The sequence below is a fragment of the Cydia pomonella genome, chromosome 8 (assembly GCF_033807575.1).
Source record: "Cydia pomonella isolate Wapato2018A chromosome 8, ilCydPomo1, whole genome shotgun sequence".
In the NCBI taxonomy this organism is placed as follows: domain Eukaryota; kingdom Metazoa; phylum Arthropoda; class Insecta; order Lepidoptera; family Tortricidae; genus Cydia; species Cydia pomonella.
In genome coordinates, this window is record NC_084710.1 from 17,807,036 (window position 1) to 17,824,691 (window position 17,656).

General features: G+C 39.9%; 1 protein-coding gene across 2 annotated transcripts; it reads left to right on the forward strand.

The window, feature by feature from the left end:
- Positions 1-298: 298 nt before the first annotated feature.
- On the forward strand, positions 299-17,583 carry LOC133520720 (sorting nexin-4-like). Of its 2 annotated transcripts, XR_009799796.1 has the most exons (11): positions 299-485; positions 567-673; positions 3,662-3,800; positions 4,707-4,881; positions 6,190-6,328; positions 6,872-6,999; positions 7,672-7,834; positions 9,064-9,095; positions 9,235-10,615; positions 10,870-10,984; positions 13,103-17,583. XR_009799796.1 is itself a non-coding variant. In XM_061855336.1 (10 exons), the coding sequence occupies exons 1-10, from the start codon at positions 408-410 to the stop codon at positions 13,151-13,153; spliced, it is 1,257 nt and encodes a 418-aa protein (XP_061711320.1). In that variant the 5' UTR covers positions 300-407; the 3' UTR covers positions 13,154-17,583. The 2 variants fall into 2 exon arrangements, 1 of the variants encoding a protein (XP_061711320.1); XM_061855336.1 differs by lacking the exon at positions 9,235-10,615 and having other exon boundaries at positions 300-485; positions 9,064-9,225.
- The last annotated feature ends 73 nt before the right edge of the window (positions 17,584-17,656 follow it).

The window sequence follows — 17,656 nt, forward strand, 5'->3', positions numbered from 1 at the left end:
AAAGAACATCACTATTGACGTATATTTTCTTAATATTGGCCAGCTTGAGCTATCTATTTCGACGTTTATTCAGTTTGGTTTACGTTCCATTGCACACTATTTTGCATAATTCTGCTACTATTATGCAACTTTGTGCCTTATAAATTTAATTGAAACATTAACTCTAAATTATATTTTGTCAAAATATTTTGATAACCTAGACATATTAAATACTCATGTGAATGTCAAATGTTAGATAGATAAATTGGTTGACAGATCGACTAGACATGAAAAGGAGCGTGAAAGTTGTCTATGTCACGAAACGTAAAAATAGTCCAAATTAGACGTGAGAATGAGATGATTTTGAACAATTTTCGACTCTAAATTGATTTCATTGTTATAAAAATATACAAAGAATCGTAGTTAAAATGTCTGCAGAAAATTCACCAGTTAAGCCTTCAAGATCGCCTAGTGTAATAGAAACGTTAGAAGACTACGAGTCTCAGGTCTGCCTGTTGTTTTTATTGAAACGCCTCCTCGCTGAATGTGAAATCATCATAACATAGTTTTATTATTGTTTTTCGCAGGACACATTGATAAAACACGTTGATATATCAATAGTGGAGTCAGAGAAGCGTGCTAATGGAACTTTACACGTGAGGGACCACTACACTGTATATCTAATAGACCTGAAGTAAGTCTTTGCTGTTATTATGCTTATTATCGCCCACAATGCTTGTTAAGTGGTTCAATTAGCACTTAATTTGTTCCTGTATAATTCGGGTTTCCTACTTGCTGACTATCCTATTGAAAGTCTGTTGATTGCCTCCAATGAAAAGTTGTTTGAATAACATTGACCTCAATAATTGTGTCAAGTACCTACCTATGTGACAAAAGTTACTTTTTATGGTATTTAACTATTTTTATGGCAGTTCTAACTTAATTATATTGTATAATTTACAATGCTCAAAAATAAATGCAACCAATTTTGCTATAATACTTTTTGTTACAATTTATAAATTTATTACGTTCTTCTCTTTGTCTCATTCTCAAGCCAATTTAGATGCATGGTTAATAGAAAGAATTTAGACATCATCACTTAATTTAATTATACTTTGAAATTACACAGAATAATGGATGGATATCATGAAATTTTAAAAATTATTTTTGACCATTTTAGCTATGGAACTAAAAAATGAGGATTGCATATTTCCTTACCTTAGAAGCATAATACTGTAAGTGCCATTTTAGTACTTTTACAGGAGAAGCGGTTAATGTGTCAAAATTTGTCTTACAAGGTTTTTAGAACAACTTCAAATAATACAAGAAATTTCAGTCACAGTTTTTATTTTATTAATCAACAGTCAATGTATTAGACATTATTATTTGTTACTTTTCGAGAAATCATGCAATGATGATTATTTTCAACTTTAACTAATTACAATATGGAAACTTAAGTTTTAATTCGGACATACAGTAAAAATGGTGTCATTTTACTGCATTTCAATTTATATCAAAATGCTACCCAGAGGGTTATGCTCAGTATGATGCATTTAAAAAACTTGGAATTTATGGTATTATCGATAATAAAACCAGTATTTGCATGGATAATATGCTATAATTAAATTAGGTTGAGCCAAGTCAGTGCTGTGTAGTGATAAGGAATATATTATTTTTGTTGATTAAATATTAATTAATTTGTCATTGTTCGAAATTATGTTGTTGGGAAGTTTATAACTAAAAAACCATACAATTACTGTGAAATGCAGTCGCCATCAGGTATATTCAAATGGCCAGATTGTTCACTAATTTCTGAATAAATCCTCTAGTATAATGCTTTAAGAATACATCCCTGCCTGAAGCCAAGAGGAAAGTTCTCAACTGGTTGAATAGTCTGAACTACCATGAAACTGAGCAAACAACGAAACTGGTTGGCTAACTCCTACACCCTACTCAACACAAGTACATCTCTTAAGGTCGCTCATACAGGCACTCACAAACACATCACATCATATTCACATACACATCATGATTCTTATTTCAGTTATTGTTAATTTTCACTCAAAATATTTTACATACTAACATATTTGTAAATATAGTATTAGTTAGTATTCGTTTTGCATGTATTTAATTCAGTGCATGTTTTTCATCAATTATACTTTAGAGGGTACCCCAAAAATGTAATGTTAATTCTATAGAGTAGTCACCACAATACAGGCCTAGCCAAGTGTGGGACCACTGAGCTAGTTATGTAATTTTATCTTCTTTCTTTTAATAAACGATTTTTTTATGCTAGAGGTTTTGTTATAGTTCAGAAATTTTTGGGCACCTTTACTACTCTTATTACTATAACAGTTTTGAATGATTCACGGTTAGTTTCACTAGAGTTAGATTGACCGAGATATAAACTGTGCCTTTTTTATTGTTTTCGAGCACCCGATATTTCGACGCAGTTACAGTTACATGCATCTTGTTCACGGGTAACTCCGTGATGCATGCGTCGAAATATCGGGAGCTCAAAAACAATATAAAAGGTAATCATGGTTCATATCTCACTCCTATTACTGTTTTTTTTTTATCTGATGGTGACTGACGTGACTGTATGATATTTGTGCATGTGAGTAATTATTATTTATTTATTTAAACTTTATTTCACAAACAAAGAAAAATGTACAAATGGCGGACTTAATGCCAAAAGGCATGCTCTACCAGTCAACCATTGGGTCAAACAGAGACATATATGTCGGTGCAGAAGATATTCATAAATTATTTAACCGAAAAACAAAATATTATACATACATTTAAACATAATAATAATAAACCTACAAAACTATGATCAAATACTATTACTTATATGATATACAAAAGATAAACTAATACTCGTACATATTACTACATGCTTATACATACAAGATGGAGAACATTACGAGTATTTAAATTCTTCTGACAGAAGATGCTTGCAGAGTAGTTGCTTAAATACAGGTTTACTTGGGGCGTGTCGAATCCAAAGAGGGTGGGAGGGAGGGAGGGAGGGATGATTGTTTCCTATTGAAAAAAAAATATACTGGTAAACAATTAGGGCTTCCTATCACTATTGGTTAAGAATAATTGAAATTACCTAGAACCTGGATATGGCGAAGTTATGTACAGTCAGCAAAACTATTGGCTTAGCTAATAGTTTTGCTGACGGTTCATTTGAGTTCAGAAATATATTTTTACTTCTCATGCTCGTAAAATTGACGTTTAAGTCGCGTGTAAGCGGCATATAATTGCTTATTATGTTCTAGAGCATTAACTTAGCTATAAAGTCCAAAATCTACCATACAAACTGCCCCCGCCCGCGCGCCCCCGACCGGCGCGCTCCCGACAGGCGCGCTCCCGAGCGGCCTGAGTACGATTTTCTTTAGTTTTGAAAAAATGCGGCAAAATAACCTTTATGCCCTTGTTATACAATCTACTAATACATTTCTTCGCCTTAATCCATTGCAATAAAGTAAAAAATGCATACATATTTATAAACTCGACTGTACCAACTGAACAAACTGTACTAAAGGCAAATTTAGGGTGCACATTTTTTTTCCCACCCTGATTTTCAATGAAATTACCCATGGGTTATGATAGGGTAATCATGAAAGACATATTCCTAAATTGCTTTTAATTAGTATTTTTTATTTGTTTGTAGAGTAACAGATCCAGACTACAAACTAGTACAATCCAAAATCAGTACCATCTGGAGGAGATACACGGAGTTTGAACAGATACATGACTATCTTTTAGTGACCTATCCACACTGTGTGGTGCCGCCACTGCCAGAGAAAAGGGTAACTGTACATTTTAACCTAAAGCATACAAAAAACGTCCAAAATTGGTGAAATTTGAGCTTATAATGTAGAAAATAGAGTTGATTATGTTTTGTTTTAAAATTGAACGAAACAAAACAAATGCAGCTCTGTTTTATTGAATAAATAATAAGTCGTCAGATGACAAGCAAAAGTCACTAATTACTACCACAAGTTCATAGCCACAATGAACCATATTACACTGGAATAAGGTTGATTTTTGTGGTAATTATTTTTTAGTAATTAGTGACTTTTGCTTGTCACCTGACGAAAAATAAGATTTAAAGCTGGGTAAAATAAGATTTAAAGTAAAAAATAAAAACTATTAAATAACCTGACTTTGCCACCCTGCCCCATCTGTGCCTAATTTGTTTTGTTATAATACTTATAATAATGATACTAAAACTTATTCCTAATCCTAAATGTTGAGTTAAGTACTAAACGGCCATGATACAAGTTATAGTGATTTAATGTTAGTTAAGGCGAAGTTATGTACTAAAGGCGAATTTAGGGCTTGTTTTTTTGACAATCCCTATTTTCAATGAACTGCAAACTTGAAAACGGGGTTATATGATTTTTAAATTATAGAAACGGGACATAATCGTGTATTGAGTTTTAAATTTACCTCCGACGTTCAAGTTGATAAACAAGACCAAATGCACGTAGTTCGCAAAACTCGCGCGGCTAGAAGAAGTTGATGTCAATTGTAGCCAGTCTTCTGCGAGACCGCGGGGACAACGCCGTTCTCGAAACGTCGGAGGTAAATTTAAAACTCAATATGCGAATAATTATAGAAATAATTTAAAAATGTGTAAAAATCGTGAAAGTTTAAATTGGTGTTAGTTAATTGCCATTAGGTTTGCTAAGATATTGCTCCTTTAATTCTAGGTTCTTTACGCCTGGCGGAAATCTGACACCACAGACCCAGAGTTCGTGGAGCGGCGGCGGGCAGGGTTGGAGAACTTCCTCCTCCGCGTGGCCTCACATCCTCGGCTCAGCTTCGATGACCAGTTCATCAGCTTCTTGCAGCAGGAGCACTGGCGGGAGACCATCACTGATAGTGGTATGTAGACACAGACCCAGAGTGGAGAGGCGGGCAGGGTTAGAGAACTTCCTCCTCCGCGTGGCCTCTCATCCTCGGCTCAGCTTCAGTTCCAGTTCATCAGCTTCTTGCAGCAGGAGCACTGGCGAGAGACCATCACCGACAGTGGTATGTAGACAGATCCAGAGTAGCAGTGGGCAAGGTTAGAGAACTTCCTCCTCCGTGTGGCCTCTCATCCCCGGCTCAGCTTCAGTTCCAGTTCATCAGCTTCTTGCAGCAGGAGCACTGGCGGGAAACCATCACTGATAGTGGTATGTTGAATGTGTATAATGAGGCCCACTATTGAAGAAAAATCAGAGTTGGACCTAAAGTGTAGGTGTATAAAGCCGTTTTCACCCAATTCATTTTTAATTCAAGATTTTTTCGCCTAAACTATTTATAAAGACATGTTGGTGTTAGATTTGCTTATGGTAGTGTTCTACCGAACCCGAAACAGACACCGATGGTTCGGGATTGCCCTAGTTTCGGCCGAATCACGGTTTTTATGCCGAAACCAAAACCGAAACTACGGCCGGCACTACCGAAAAAACACTGGCTGAAATGGAACTTTCGGCCCAAACATGATTTTTATGCCGAAACCGAAACTTCGGTCGGACACTAATTTGTGGTATATCCATACATATTTGCCATTTGTCTATAGTTGTTGTCACCCTACTGGAGAAAACTCACTTCTTATACAGGGTGCTTATTTAGTTACCTGCAATAATTTACAGGGTGAATATATAGGTCATACTGAGCAACTTTTGCTATGGGACCAACCCCAAAATCGCGAAAAAAAATTGTTTCATACATTTAGGCTGTCTGGCTTTGACATTTTCTATGGGAGAGTATGGGCGCATATATGGGTCGGAAAGCCTAAATAAAATACGCACAGTTCCATTATTATTTATTATTGTCTGTTTTATTTACAAGGACCAGCTAGATTTTTTGCCACGGCTGTAACAAAAATAATATCACATGTGCCCCGTTTTTTTACCACGTTTGGTGGCAAACAAACATACGGCCCGCCTGATGGTAAGTGGTGAGCTATGGACGCCTACAACTCCAGGGATGATACATGCGCACTGCCCTCCCTCCCTAACAGACGGGTCCGCATAGAGTGAGCATACGCGCGAGGCAATTTCCTCACGCGCAAACCGGCCAGTGTAGACGTGCCTTGGCCGAGGCGGCGCGTACGTTTTCCTCGCCCGAGGTCTCTGGTCAAGATTACAGAACGAGTATGTAGTGGATATCTGATTTATAAGGATCTTAAATTGTTTTACTTTTCAGGATACCTATTACAAGCGGAGAACAAGCTGAAATCTCTGTCAGTGTCAATCAGACTTAAGAAGCCGGATCCGGAAATAGAAACTGTCAAAAACTATGGAAAGCAGTTGGAAACTAACTTAGGAAATTTTCTTTATACTAGGTTTGTATTTTTTATGAAATTTTGAAGTTAAAATTGCGGCAATATTACAAAGATTTTTTTTTCTCTATGGCACCTGTCCGACCAGCAGCGAGAAAGCGGCTGGCGATTAACTTATGAATTAAACCTATGTAAAAAAAAACCTGTGAACGCCACGCCTATCGTATGCGGCGTGTCGTCATGAACATTGTCGGATTGCATGAAGGTTGATATTGGGTTGGGCTGTCGCCGCGCGCGTCAGTTGACGTCTTCTTAATCACACGTTGCTGTAAACGCTCGCGAAGCAAACGATTGCTCATCGTTAGTCGCGTGCGCCGCCGGTCGGTCATCTGTCTTACAACTTTTTTTTTACAGTACATATGGTGTCTCTTTCCGTGCCCACGTCGAAAGAAGAGTGTTTTAATTCATCGCTACTCGTTGCGAATTTCCTACTTTCCGCACTTGTATCGTAAATAACTAATCCCTTAGATACCTCTGCAATAAAAGCTCTTATACTACTATACTTTATTATATTTACGTTTTACTATTACACTTATCTTATTTCAGGTCTAAAATAATCGAGAAAAACTACGCATTATGTAAGCTGCACGCGGCCTACGGCAAACTGTTCAGCGAATGGAGCGTCGTCGAGAAAGACATGGGCGACGGGCTGCAGAAGGCCGGACACTATTTCGGTACATTACATATTCTAGTCTAGTCTAGAGTGATCTAGAACTACGCGGGTGTAGTGGCTACGGGAACTGTTCAGCGAGTGGAGCGTCGTCGAGAAAGAAATGGGCGACGGGCTGCAGAAGGCCGGACACTATTTCGGTACATTATATCTTCTAGTCTAGTCTAGAATGGTCTAGAACTACGCGGGTGTAGCGGCTACGGGAACTGTTCAGCGAGTGAAGCGTCGTCGAGAAAGACATGTGCGACGGGCTGCAGAAGGCCGGACACTATTTCGGTACGTTACATCTTCTAGCCTAGTCTAGAATGATCTAGAATTACGCGGGTGTAGCGGCTACGGGAACTGTTCAGCGAGTAGAGCGTCTTCGAGAAAGACATAGGCGATGGGCTGCAGAAGGCCGGACACTATTTCGGTACATTACATCTTCTAGTCTAGAATGATCTAGAATTACGCGGGTGTAGCGGCTACGGGAACTGTTCAGCGAGTGGAGCATCGTCCGAAAAGACATGGGCGACATTATTACAAGCAGGAAACTGGGCTAAGCCCAATAATGACACTGATTTGGAAAGATCTCGTTTTCGCTGGTACCATTATCAAGGCCTGCGCCAATTCTTGGTCAATAGAAAACCCGGAACTTGTAATGAGAAGGGGAATAAATAGAGCATTGTTTTTTCAGATTCAATAGCAGAAGGCATCGACGCGGTCGCCGAAGACGAAGAGCAACTGGCCGACCAACTAAAAGAATACTTGTTCTACGCGTGCGCCCTCCAGCAACTCGCGCACAACCACGAGGCTCTGCAGCGAGCCACGGAGCTCGCACACGACACACTTGCTAACCGGTAACTATGACACATTATTATTTATTATTATTTGGAGCCTCGTCTGCCAACAAACCATACTCTGGTTTGGCGGAAGTTGTGATTTAGTTTTAAGGTTTGTTTTTTTGAATAAACATTTATTTATTTAAGAATACTCAGCAGAAACAGGCATATTATGACTCGGATCTCGGCAAGCCTCGCCTTGACAATTACTCGTCACGAAATGCTTTTGTTATCTTTTTAAGGCGTTAGAGGGTCCGTATTCTGTATCATAGCAATGTTTTGTTGTCGTCCTATGGTACAGAGGGTCTTCGTGAGACGTCGCCATCCGCTCTTTTTTTTTAATAATACGTCGGTGGCAAACAAGCATACGGCCCGCCTGTTGGTAAGCAGTCTCCGTAGCCTATGTGCGCCTGCAACTCTAGAGGAGTCATATGCGCGTTGCCGACCCTAACACTTCGCACCCTCGTGAGCTCTGGCAACCTTACTCGCCGGTAGGAACACAACATTATGAGTAGGGTCTAGTGTTATTTGGCTGCGGTTTTCTGTAAGATGGAGGTACTTCCCCAGTTAGGCTCTGCTCTAGATCTGGAATGACATCCGCTGTGCTGTGGTCTACTACACAAAGCGAGATGACATTAACAAAGCCTATACCTCTCTTTTGGACGTACGGGTCCAGGACGTACCCGGGCTCCTGTCCCGTGGCTCGCGCTCCGCGTGCCTCCCTCGGGCCGGCGCCGCCTGCGCCGCCACGAGCGCCGGCCCGCCCATCGCCTGCTCCCGGGCGGCCTCCACGTCAACGCGATCCTGGCCGGGTTGTCCTCAGCTCTTCGCAGGGTGTGCCCTATCCACAAACGCTGCCGGTGAACGATTTCTTGCTTGATCGGGAATTGGTCGCATCGATTCCATAGAACCTCGTTGCTGATAGTGTTCGGCTAGAATATGCGCAGAATGGATATTAGGATCTGTTATCTTAGCATTTATTAACAAACACTCGCAGCTTGCCGGTCAGACTCATTGTTTCTCTCCAAGTCTCGCAGCCGAATAGCAAAACAGATTTCACTATAGAATAAAAGACGGAAAACTTGATCCGCCGGGTGAGCACGTTCAAATCCCAGACCGGTTTTTAGCCGGACAAAAGCGCCTTTGGCTTTTCTGATCCTCGCGTCCTGAATAAATCCTAATAGCAATATTTTGATTGATGTTTTCTCACTCGCTACAATACATAAGTTAGTTACTTTCGCCACCAGGATAGCTGAGCGCAACCGCGCCGCGGCGGGCAAGTCGGGGCTGATGTCGCGACTGTTCGGCGGCACCGACCCCGACATCGTGCGCGACCACGCCACCAGGGCGCTCGACGCCAAGATACTGCAGGACAAGGAGAACATCGAGAAGGCCAAGCGGGACCTGGAGTAAGTACTAGTCGGGGCTGATGTCGCGGCTGTTCGGCGGCACCGACCCCGACATCGTGCGCGACCACGCCACCAGGGCGCTCGACGCCAAGATACTGCAGGACAAGGAGAACATCGAGAAGGCCAAGCGGGACCTGGAGTAAGTACTAGTCGGGGCTGATGTCGCGGCTGTTCGGCGGCACCGACCCCGACATCGTGCGCGACCACGCCACCAGGGCGCTCGACGCCAAGATACTGCAGGACAAGGAGAACATCGAGAAGGCCAAGCGGGACCTGGAGTAAGTACTAGTCGGGGCTGATGTCGCGGCTGTTCGGCGGCACCGACCCCGACATCGTGCGCGACCACGCCACCAGGGCGCTCGACGCCAAGATACTGCAGGACAAGGAGAACATCGAGAAGGCCAAGCGGGACCTGGAGTAAGTACTAGTCGGGGCTGATGTCGCGGCTGTTCGGCGGCACCGACCCCGACATCGTGCGCGACCACGCCACCAGGGCGCTCGACGCCAAGATACTGCAGGACAAGGAGAACATCGAGAAGGCCAAGCGGGACCTGGAGTAAGTACTAGTCGGGGCTGATGTCGCGGCTGTTCGGCGGCACCGACCCCGACATCGTGCGCGACCACGCCACCAGGGCGCTCGACGCCAAGATACTGCAGGACAAGGAGAACATCGAGAAGGCCAAGCGGGACCTGGAGTAAGTACTAGTCGGGGCTGATGTCGCGGCTGTTCGGCGGCACCGACCCCGACATCGTGCGCGACCACGCCACCAGGGCGCTCGACGCCAAGATACTGCAGGACAAGGAGAACATCGAGAAGGCCAAGCGGGACCTGGAGTAAGTACTAGTCGGGGCTGATGTCGCGGCTGTTCGGCGGCACCGACCCCGACATCGTGCGCGACCACGCCACCAGGGCGCTCGACGCCAAGATACTGCAGGACAAGGAGAACATCGAGAAGGCCAAGCGGGACCTGGAGTAAGTACTAGTCGGGGCTGATGTCGCGGCTGTTCGGCGGCACCGACCCCGACATCGTGCGCGACCACGCCACCAGGGCGCTCGACGCCAAGATACTGCAGGACAAGGAGAACATCGAGAAGGCCAAGCGGGACCTGGAGTAAGTACTAGTCGGGGCTGATGTCGCGGCTGTTCGGCGGCACCGACCCCGACATCGTGCGCGACCACGCCACCAGGGCGCTCGACGCCAAGATACTGCAGGACAAGGAGAACATCGAGAAGGCCAAGCGGGACCTGGAGTAAGTACTAGTCGGGGCTGATGTCGCGGCTGTTCGGCGGCACCGACCCCGACATCGTGCGCGACCACGCCACCAGGGCGCTCGACGCCAAGATACTGCAGGACAAGGAGAACATCGAGAAGGCCAAGCGGGACCTGGAGTAAGTACTAGTACAGGGGTATGTGTGGATATTGTAGGGGGAGGGGCAGCACAGCCCCTGTTTCATAATCACTCGTTTAAATGTCACTACCGTAGACCGCATCATCACTTACCATCAGGTGTGATCGTGGTCAAACGCCTGCCTATCCTCCATAAAAAAAAAAAAAAAAAAAAAAACTATTTGGCACATTACTTTAAGGAGAGCAAATATACAAATATTGCAAAAAATATTTAACAAAGTAATTGTTGTTTCAGAGAGTTTTCAAAGAAGGCTGCTATAGAAATAGAACATTTCCAAAAGCAAAAAGACAAAGACCTCCACGAGTCGCTGGTCGGGTTCATATCATTGCAAGTTAAAGCCGCGAAAAAGGTAAGAAATCTTTGTTTGGTTAACTCACATTTGCACTTTAAAATAGTAACACTTTTACACTGTAAATCAGATAGAATTCCGAAAACTATGAAACTTTAAGAATTCCAAAACGGCAATTATACTTTATTTACATAGAGGTATCTTTTTGAGCAGTTAGCCATACGGTAATATAAGTTGAAAATAGTCCCCAAAAAATCTTAGTGAAATATATTTTTTTCTATATTTTTCAATTTCTAGCCACTTTTTGAAATTCGAATATTCAACGCGTGCTTGGTCACCCTAAAGTACGCACTCGGAGGCGGGGCATAGATAGGGGCATGGCAATCTCGCAGTCTCGCTCAAACTTCGCAGTCTGTCTATCTCACTTACCACTAACAATAAAAGAGAGGGTAATTTTTCTTGCAATCGAGCAAACCAGCACAATATGACCACGAGACTCGTATAACATTCGAAACTAGAGAGGAGGGCAGTAAATGCGTCATCCAATCCTGTTAGCTTAACTGCTCGGCGAGCCATATGAATGACACTCTAGGCTGCGTGTTATTATGATTACGATGGAGCGCAGTTACGTAGTGCTTTGTTTTGCCACTGTAACTTGAGGTACTATGAATTGTATGATTAAGGAGTGCGCTCGTACTGGTTTTCCTTAGCGTTGGTCCCCGTGATGATTCTCCGAAAATTAATTCGCAGATTATCGATTCGCAGACAACGATTCGCCGAACATCGTTTTGCAGAGTGATTCATTTGTAGATGTAACTTTTGGACGACTAACGTTACGCACTCTTGGTTCACATACAGTTCAGTTCGCTTCTGTGTAAATTAGCAAAACTATTATTGGACGGTTTTCATTTGCCAGAGTAATCTTTTCGTTTAAGAAGTGTTTAGTCGAATAACGTTTAACATTTTATACATCGTTATTTTCGAAACATTTTTTTTTACAAAAAAGAAAACCGACTTCAAAAAGGATTAAATAAAATATTATCCTTTTTTAAGTATATGTGTTAAGCACAGTTTAGGTTTGAATCAGTTTAAATATGAACAAAAGCATAGGTGGCAACACTCTTAACACATTGAATGCCGGGAACCCGCTCGGCGGGCGTTCTGTTCGTAGTCGCTTTCCTCTACAAAGCGGGAAAACGCTAGAATCGGCTACGCGTGTAGCGCTACGAAAACGTTGGCAGTGAATGCGTTAACTTTCCATTTGTGGACCTTATGCCTTTTGTAATAAGGTCTACCGATGAACAGTTAACAGTGCGGGTGTCGTACCTATGCAATATAGGTTTTTAATATCTGGGAGACCGAGCCTTGCTCGGGGAATGTATAAAACTAAAAAAATGCGTGTTTTCCCAGAGATACGACCTAGCTAATAGATTGATTTTTCGCCCTCCGAAAACCTTCATATTGCAAATTTCATCAATATTGTTAGAGCCGATCTGAGATCCCTGAAATTTATAAATATATATAAAAGAATTGCTCGTTTCAAGGCATAAGATTTTATGGTTATTTCAGTTATTTGTGTTAGTGAAAATCACTATATAATTAAATGTACCAAGACCATGTTTATCCGACTCAAACAAAATGTGTAGGTTTGTCATGTCCTAGTCTAGCCATAAATAAGAGGGAAGTTTTTCTAATCAATATTAATGCCAAATGATTATTCGACCTATTGTGTTTCGACCAATAGTTTTTCGGGTAATTGTGAGAGTTACTAAATGATTATTCTACGAAAAGTAAATATGCGTATCAATGTTCTGAGTATTGACTACTCGTGCAAACGACTTTTATGCGTAATGACATTCTGCCAATCGTTACTCGGTCAAAGAACTCGTCTGCAAATCGTTGTCGGCGAATCGAAAATCGGCATATATTTGTCCGAAAATCAATAGGGCACCGTTGGTCACAGATTTTTTGGCACGCCCTACAACAGCCCAAACGGCTGGACGGTTTATAACATATGAATGGTCGTTGAATTCGTCAGAATTGTGGTAGTGAAAAAAGGGGTGTTTCGTACCATAGCAATATGGGTACCAAATGAAAGCTAATGAAAAAACCATTTCAAAAATATATGTAAGCAGTCGGTTTTATGTTTTTATAATAATAATTCCTTTTGTTTTCTAGAATCTTCAAGCGTGGACCCAAATAAAGGAATGCCTACAGAACATGCCCTGAACGCGGCCCGCCCGCGGGCGACCAACAAATTGTACAGGTTATCCAACACTAGGCGTTGATTCATTTGAGTTAAGGCGATGGAGGCGTTACCAAAGAACCGGAATGTGTAAATGGTAAAATTGGTAGTCATATTTTAAGGTGCTTACCAAATGTTTGAAGCAGTTTTCTTAGTAATATCTGCAACTAATGATAAAGTACTTGATGGTGACTAAATGACCATTTCTAGCGTACGAACAGGTGGTGGCATTATTAGGCAGAGAACAATGGAGTCGCCTTGATATATTTTATAATTGAATGAATAACGATTAATAATTGATTTCTCTTAAATATAAACTTCTTATAAGTAGTGCCAAAGTGTTTGAAATGTAAATAATAAATTAATTTTCTCATTATTTCCCAATTTGATTAGGCCTAAAGCAGACCAACGTTATTATACTACAAATAAACAACACCAAATTATATTGTCGTATCTATAATTTAAGAAAATTTAGGCCAGTAATGAAAGTTGTATGTATATGGTTAGGAAGTATATCGATTAAGTGTGAGAATTATAAAGGAAATAGGACAGCATATGTAACATAACATTTCCGACGTAGGAACCTAGTATTTAATTTTATAATTAATTTCATATACAATTTGAATTTAGTCATTAATAATATTTTTTTAGATAATAACGACTCCATTTCTCTCTCTCTCACACACACACACACACACACACACAGCTTAGATAGTCACCACAAGTCCGTACGCTAGTCATGTCACATGAATTGCGATGTCACAAACGGTCAAAAAGTGTCGAATTTTGAACGTGATTTTTTTATCTTTGTATTACTTAATAAGTATCACAAACGATTAGAAATTTTGTCACGAGACGTATTTCAGTTTGATGCTTTTTGATTTGTGAATCTTAAATCATTGTACAACAGTCCAGAGTAAAAATATCAATGGAACCAATTTATCAGAAACCTATTTAAAACCTTACTGATATGGCAATAAGGTCCTGTATAAAATCTCGCATCTATATTTTTACCCACAACTCATGCTAAACTGTGATTTTTAAGCGCGGTAGGAAATATAGGAATGAAATTTATAACTATTCGTTTATTTTTATTAAATTTTGAAACTGAAATATTAGACTCCATCAATTAGATGATTTATTTCATACTCTAAAATTAAAAATGTTCGTTCTCAGTTATGTTATGCCCGAAACTACATAAAAAAAATAGTTGTAAATAAATATACAAATAGATATACGTTATAATGAATAACCTTTTCCTCGTAGTTGTGTGAGTACATATCTGCCGTCGCTTCACTGCCTTGTTGGATGCAATAACTCTAGCCTTGATAGTATTAATGAATACATTATTGATTCTACGCTTCGTACATCAATATTTAATAAAGGCCCGATCCACGGCCGAACTCATTATAGATTTTCAAGTGCAAATATCTAAAGGTCCATCCAGATCTGACGAATGCGTCCCGAATGTGCCGCGCATTTGAGTGCAAAATGTACTTAAGAAGACAGTCTGGCAAACAAGTTTTGGCAGTACATCCCTCTTTTTGGGGTTATCACAAGCCCCGTTTTGTCCCCTAATAGTTTTTACCGCGTCTTTCTGTCTGTATGTTCCAGATAAACTCAAAAACTGCTGAACGGATTTTCATCCGGTTTTCACCTATCAATAGAGTGGTTCTTAAGGAAGGTTTAGGTGTATAATTTGTTAACCCGTGCGAAGTCTACATACATATGGTCAGGTGAGAAGCAAAATTCAGCAATTGCAAAAAAAGATTAAACATTGGTCAACATTGTTTAATTACTAGTAACGTTCACTATGACTCTGAAGTTGTGGTAGTAATTAGTGAGGTTTGGTTGTCACCTGACGATATATAAGAGAAGGACAGTACCTATTCCTCTGCCTACGGTTCACTGACAGAACCAATCTTGCCAAACTATAGCAATCCTTTATTGCGCAAATTGTTCGCGAATGGTAGGCTAAAAGCATTTTCCAGACCTGGACGCACCTTAACCAGAGAAAAGTAAGGTCATTTCTGAAATAAAATTATCTGAAATCAGAATCTAATAAAACTTTGAAATGTAATTTCTGAATTCCTAATTTCATCAAAATAGTCTTTATTTTTAAAGTCGTAACGTCGACAAGCGCATGCAAAGATTGACAACGAAGTGTTCCAAATGGGTTTCAAAGGAACAATAGTTTTCAGTGATTGCTATACATGCTTTGTAAAAAAAAAAAGATTTTCAAGTATTCTAATGCCTCTAAAACCCTCTATTTCCGAAAATAGAAACTTTCATAGAGCTTTAGTATATGTACCTATATGGTGATAGGCAAGGCTAATGAATAATCAAGACCTGAGTACACTTGATGAGATTTATTGCTTTTAGCTTTCAGGACCTGGAAAGGTGGATAGTGCTTAAATTTTAGTATGCTTGTGAGAAATCTCAGGAATAACGTAAAAAAAGTGAACGCTCAGTGAAAATACTATGATATTAAATGCCGTTTTCTTAACTCGAATGAACAGTAGTTTTTATATCTCACTTTGTAAGAGAAATTTAGATCCAATGCTAGTTTTACTGTATGTCACATTTATTTTTAAATTTAGTTCAATTTTGTTGTAAGCGAGTTGTATAATGTTCGAATGATAATATGTTAACGAGGCTGACTCGGGAGCCTAGCCAACATGACAATCCTAGCCTAGCCAACACATTTTTATATTCCTTCAAATATAAAAATGTGCATGATTGATGGTACGAATAGTTACACGACTACTTCCATACATTACTCAAATTTCGATTGTCATTTTCTATCAACAATTGTCATCTTGGCTAGGCGCCCTGACAATTTTTAATGTATTTTACATCAAGCGTACCTACAATTTGAACCTAGGTGATGATATTCCATAAATCATGCAATATTCCCTAAACCATCTTACACAATTGATATAAAAATATAAAGTATTGTTTGGTTGCGGTTTTCGTAATTAAAGATCATTACCTTATTCCAGTAAAATACCTCTTTAAAACATGCTCATTGTCAGCTGGTATGTTTAATAGAAAAAGACTAGATATTTTGGTGATTATTATATTATTTCTTAATTAAGTAGAAATTGCAAAATTTATTAAGTATATAAGTACTGGGCAGTGATTAACAATATTACTGTCCTTTTATATATGTTTATAGATATTTAATTTAAAATCGTATCTCTGAATTCCTGTTTAATTAAAAAGTAGGCACCACTTTAAGAGTTTCGAATCAAAACTACTTAATAATTTTATTTAGTGTCGTTGGAAATTGGTTAAATACTCAACTACTGTGGTTTAAAGACTAGCTAAAAAGCAGCAAGTTTTATATGTGTGATTTATTAGTACATTACGATACAAGTGCGAAAAATAAAAAAATTGTAACGAGTGGCGATAAATTAAACACGACCGAAGGGAGTGTTTTAAAATCGACACGAGTTGCGAATTACCTATCCGCACATATATCGTACAACATTTTATAGTACATATGGGCCATTAAATTATCGACATGTTACGTAATGTGCTAATTATCGCACTAGTGCGGTAAAGTAGCATCATATGTACTGTAAAAATAGTTACTGGCTACCAAATAGCGCAATATGTAACATGCAGCTAATTGAATTATCATATTAAACAGACTGATTAGCTCTTTCACCGCAAAAGACGTCAACTGACGGGCACGGCTAGCCCAATATCAACCTCCGTGCATTGCGACAAGGTTCACGAAGACGCGCCGCACATGATAGGCGTGGCGTTCAAAGAGTTAAACAGCATTATTACTGTTCGCGAATTAAGTCCGAGGGATCGCAGGGTGGAGTACACCCTTCCGCTTCCTCATCTCGACAGTCCTTAAACTTCGTGCATGAATAAAAAATATTTTCAAACATCCAGCAGGGCTAAGATGGACGGCTGTCTATCATTTGTCACCATACCTGTCACGTTCTAACAAATACGTAAGTGACGCATGGAATGAAAAAGAGCCGACCATCTTAGCCCCACTGACAGACTTTCATTAATTTAAATAACAAAATAAAAGATTTTTTGGTATTATTTACAATATTGTTGGCTAGCTATATTTTTACATTTAGAATGGCCTGTTTAATCCAGCCTTGTCGTAGAAGACTTCAGAAAAATAAGCACCTAATCATTATTAACAGAACAAAACAAATTTAACATTACATATATCTCCATCCTATCCTACTATACCAATCAGAGATTTTGATATAATTGTCGCAACTTATTAGTCTTGCGACAACTTATGCTAGCCCTTATAAAATAGATGCGCTAATATATTTTTGTTGATTACATTGTTTTCTTTATTGCAAAGGTTTTTATTTCTTATTGTAAATCTTTATTGCTAATGTCAAGAAAGTATACAATAAACAGATTTTACATATGAACATATTTTTATTCAGGCTTTTTCCACTCAAGTGAAATGAAAAGTGATCATTTTAGAATCTTTGTATCGA

Excerpts from the sequence above, each read along its gene's own strand:
- LOC133520720 (XM_061855336.1), top strand. The coding sequence starts at position 408 with ATGTCTGCAGAAAATTCACCAGTTAAGCCTTCAAGATCGCCTAGTGTA. Across the intron at positions 6,329-6,871 it reads GGAAATTTTCTTTATACTAG|GTCTAAAATAATCGAGAAAA; the intron begins GTTTGTATTTTT and ends ATCTTATTTCAG. Across the intron at positions 7,835-9,063 it reads CACGACACACTTGCTAACCG|GATAGCTGAGCGCAACCGCG; the intron begins GTAACTATGACA and ends TTTCGCCACCAG.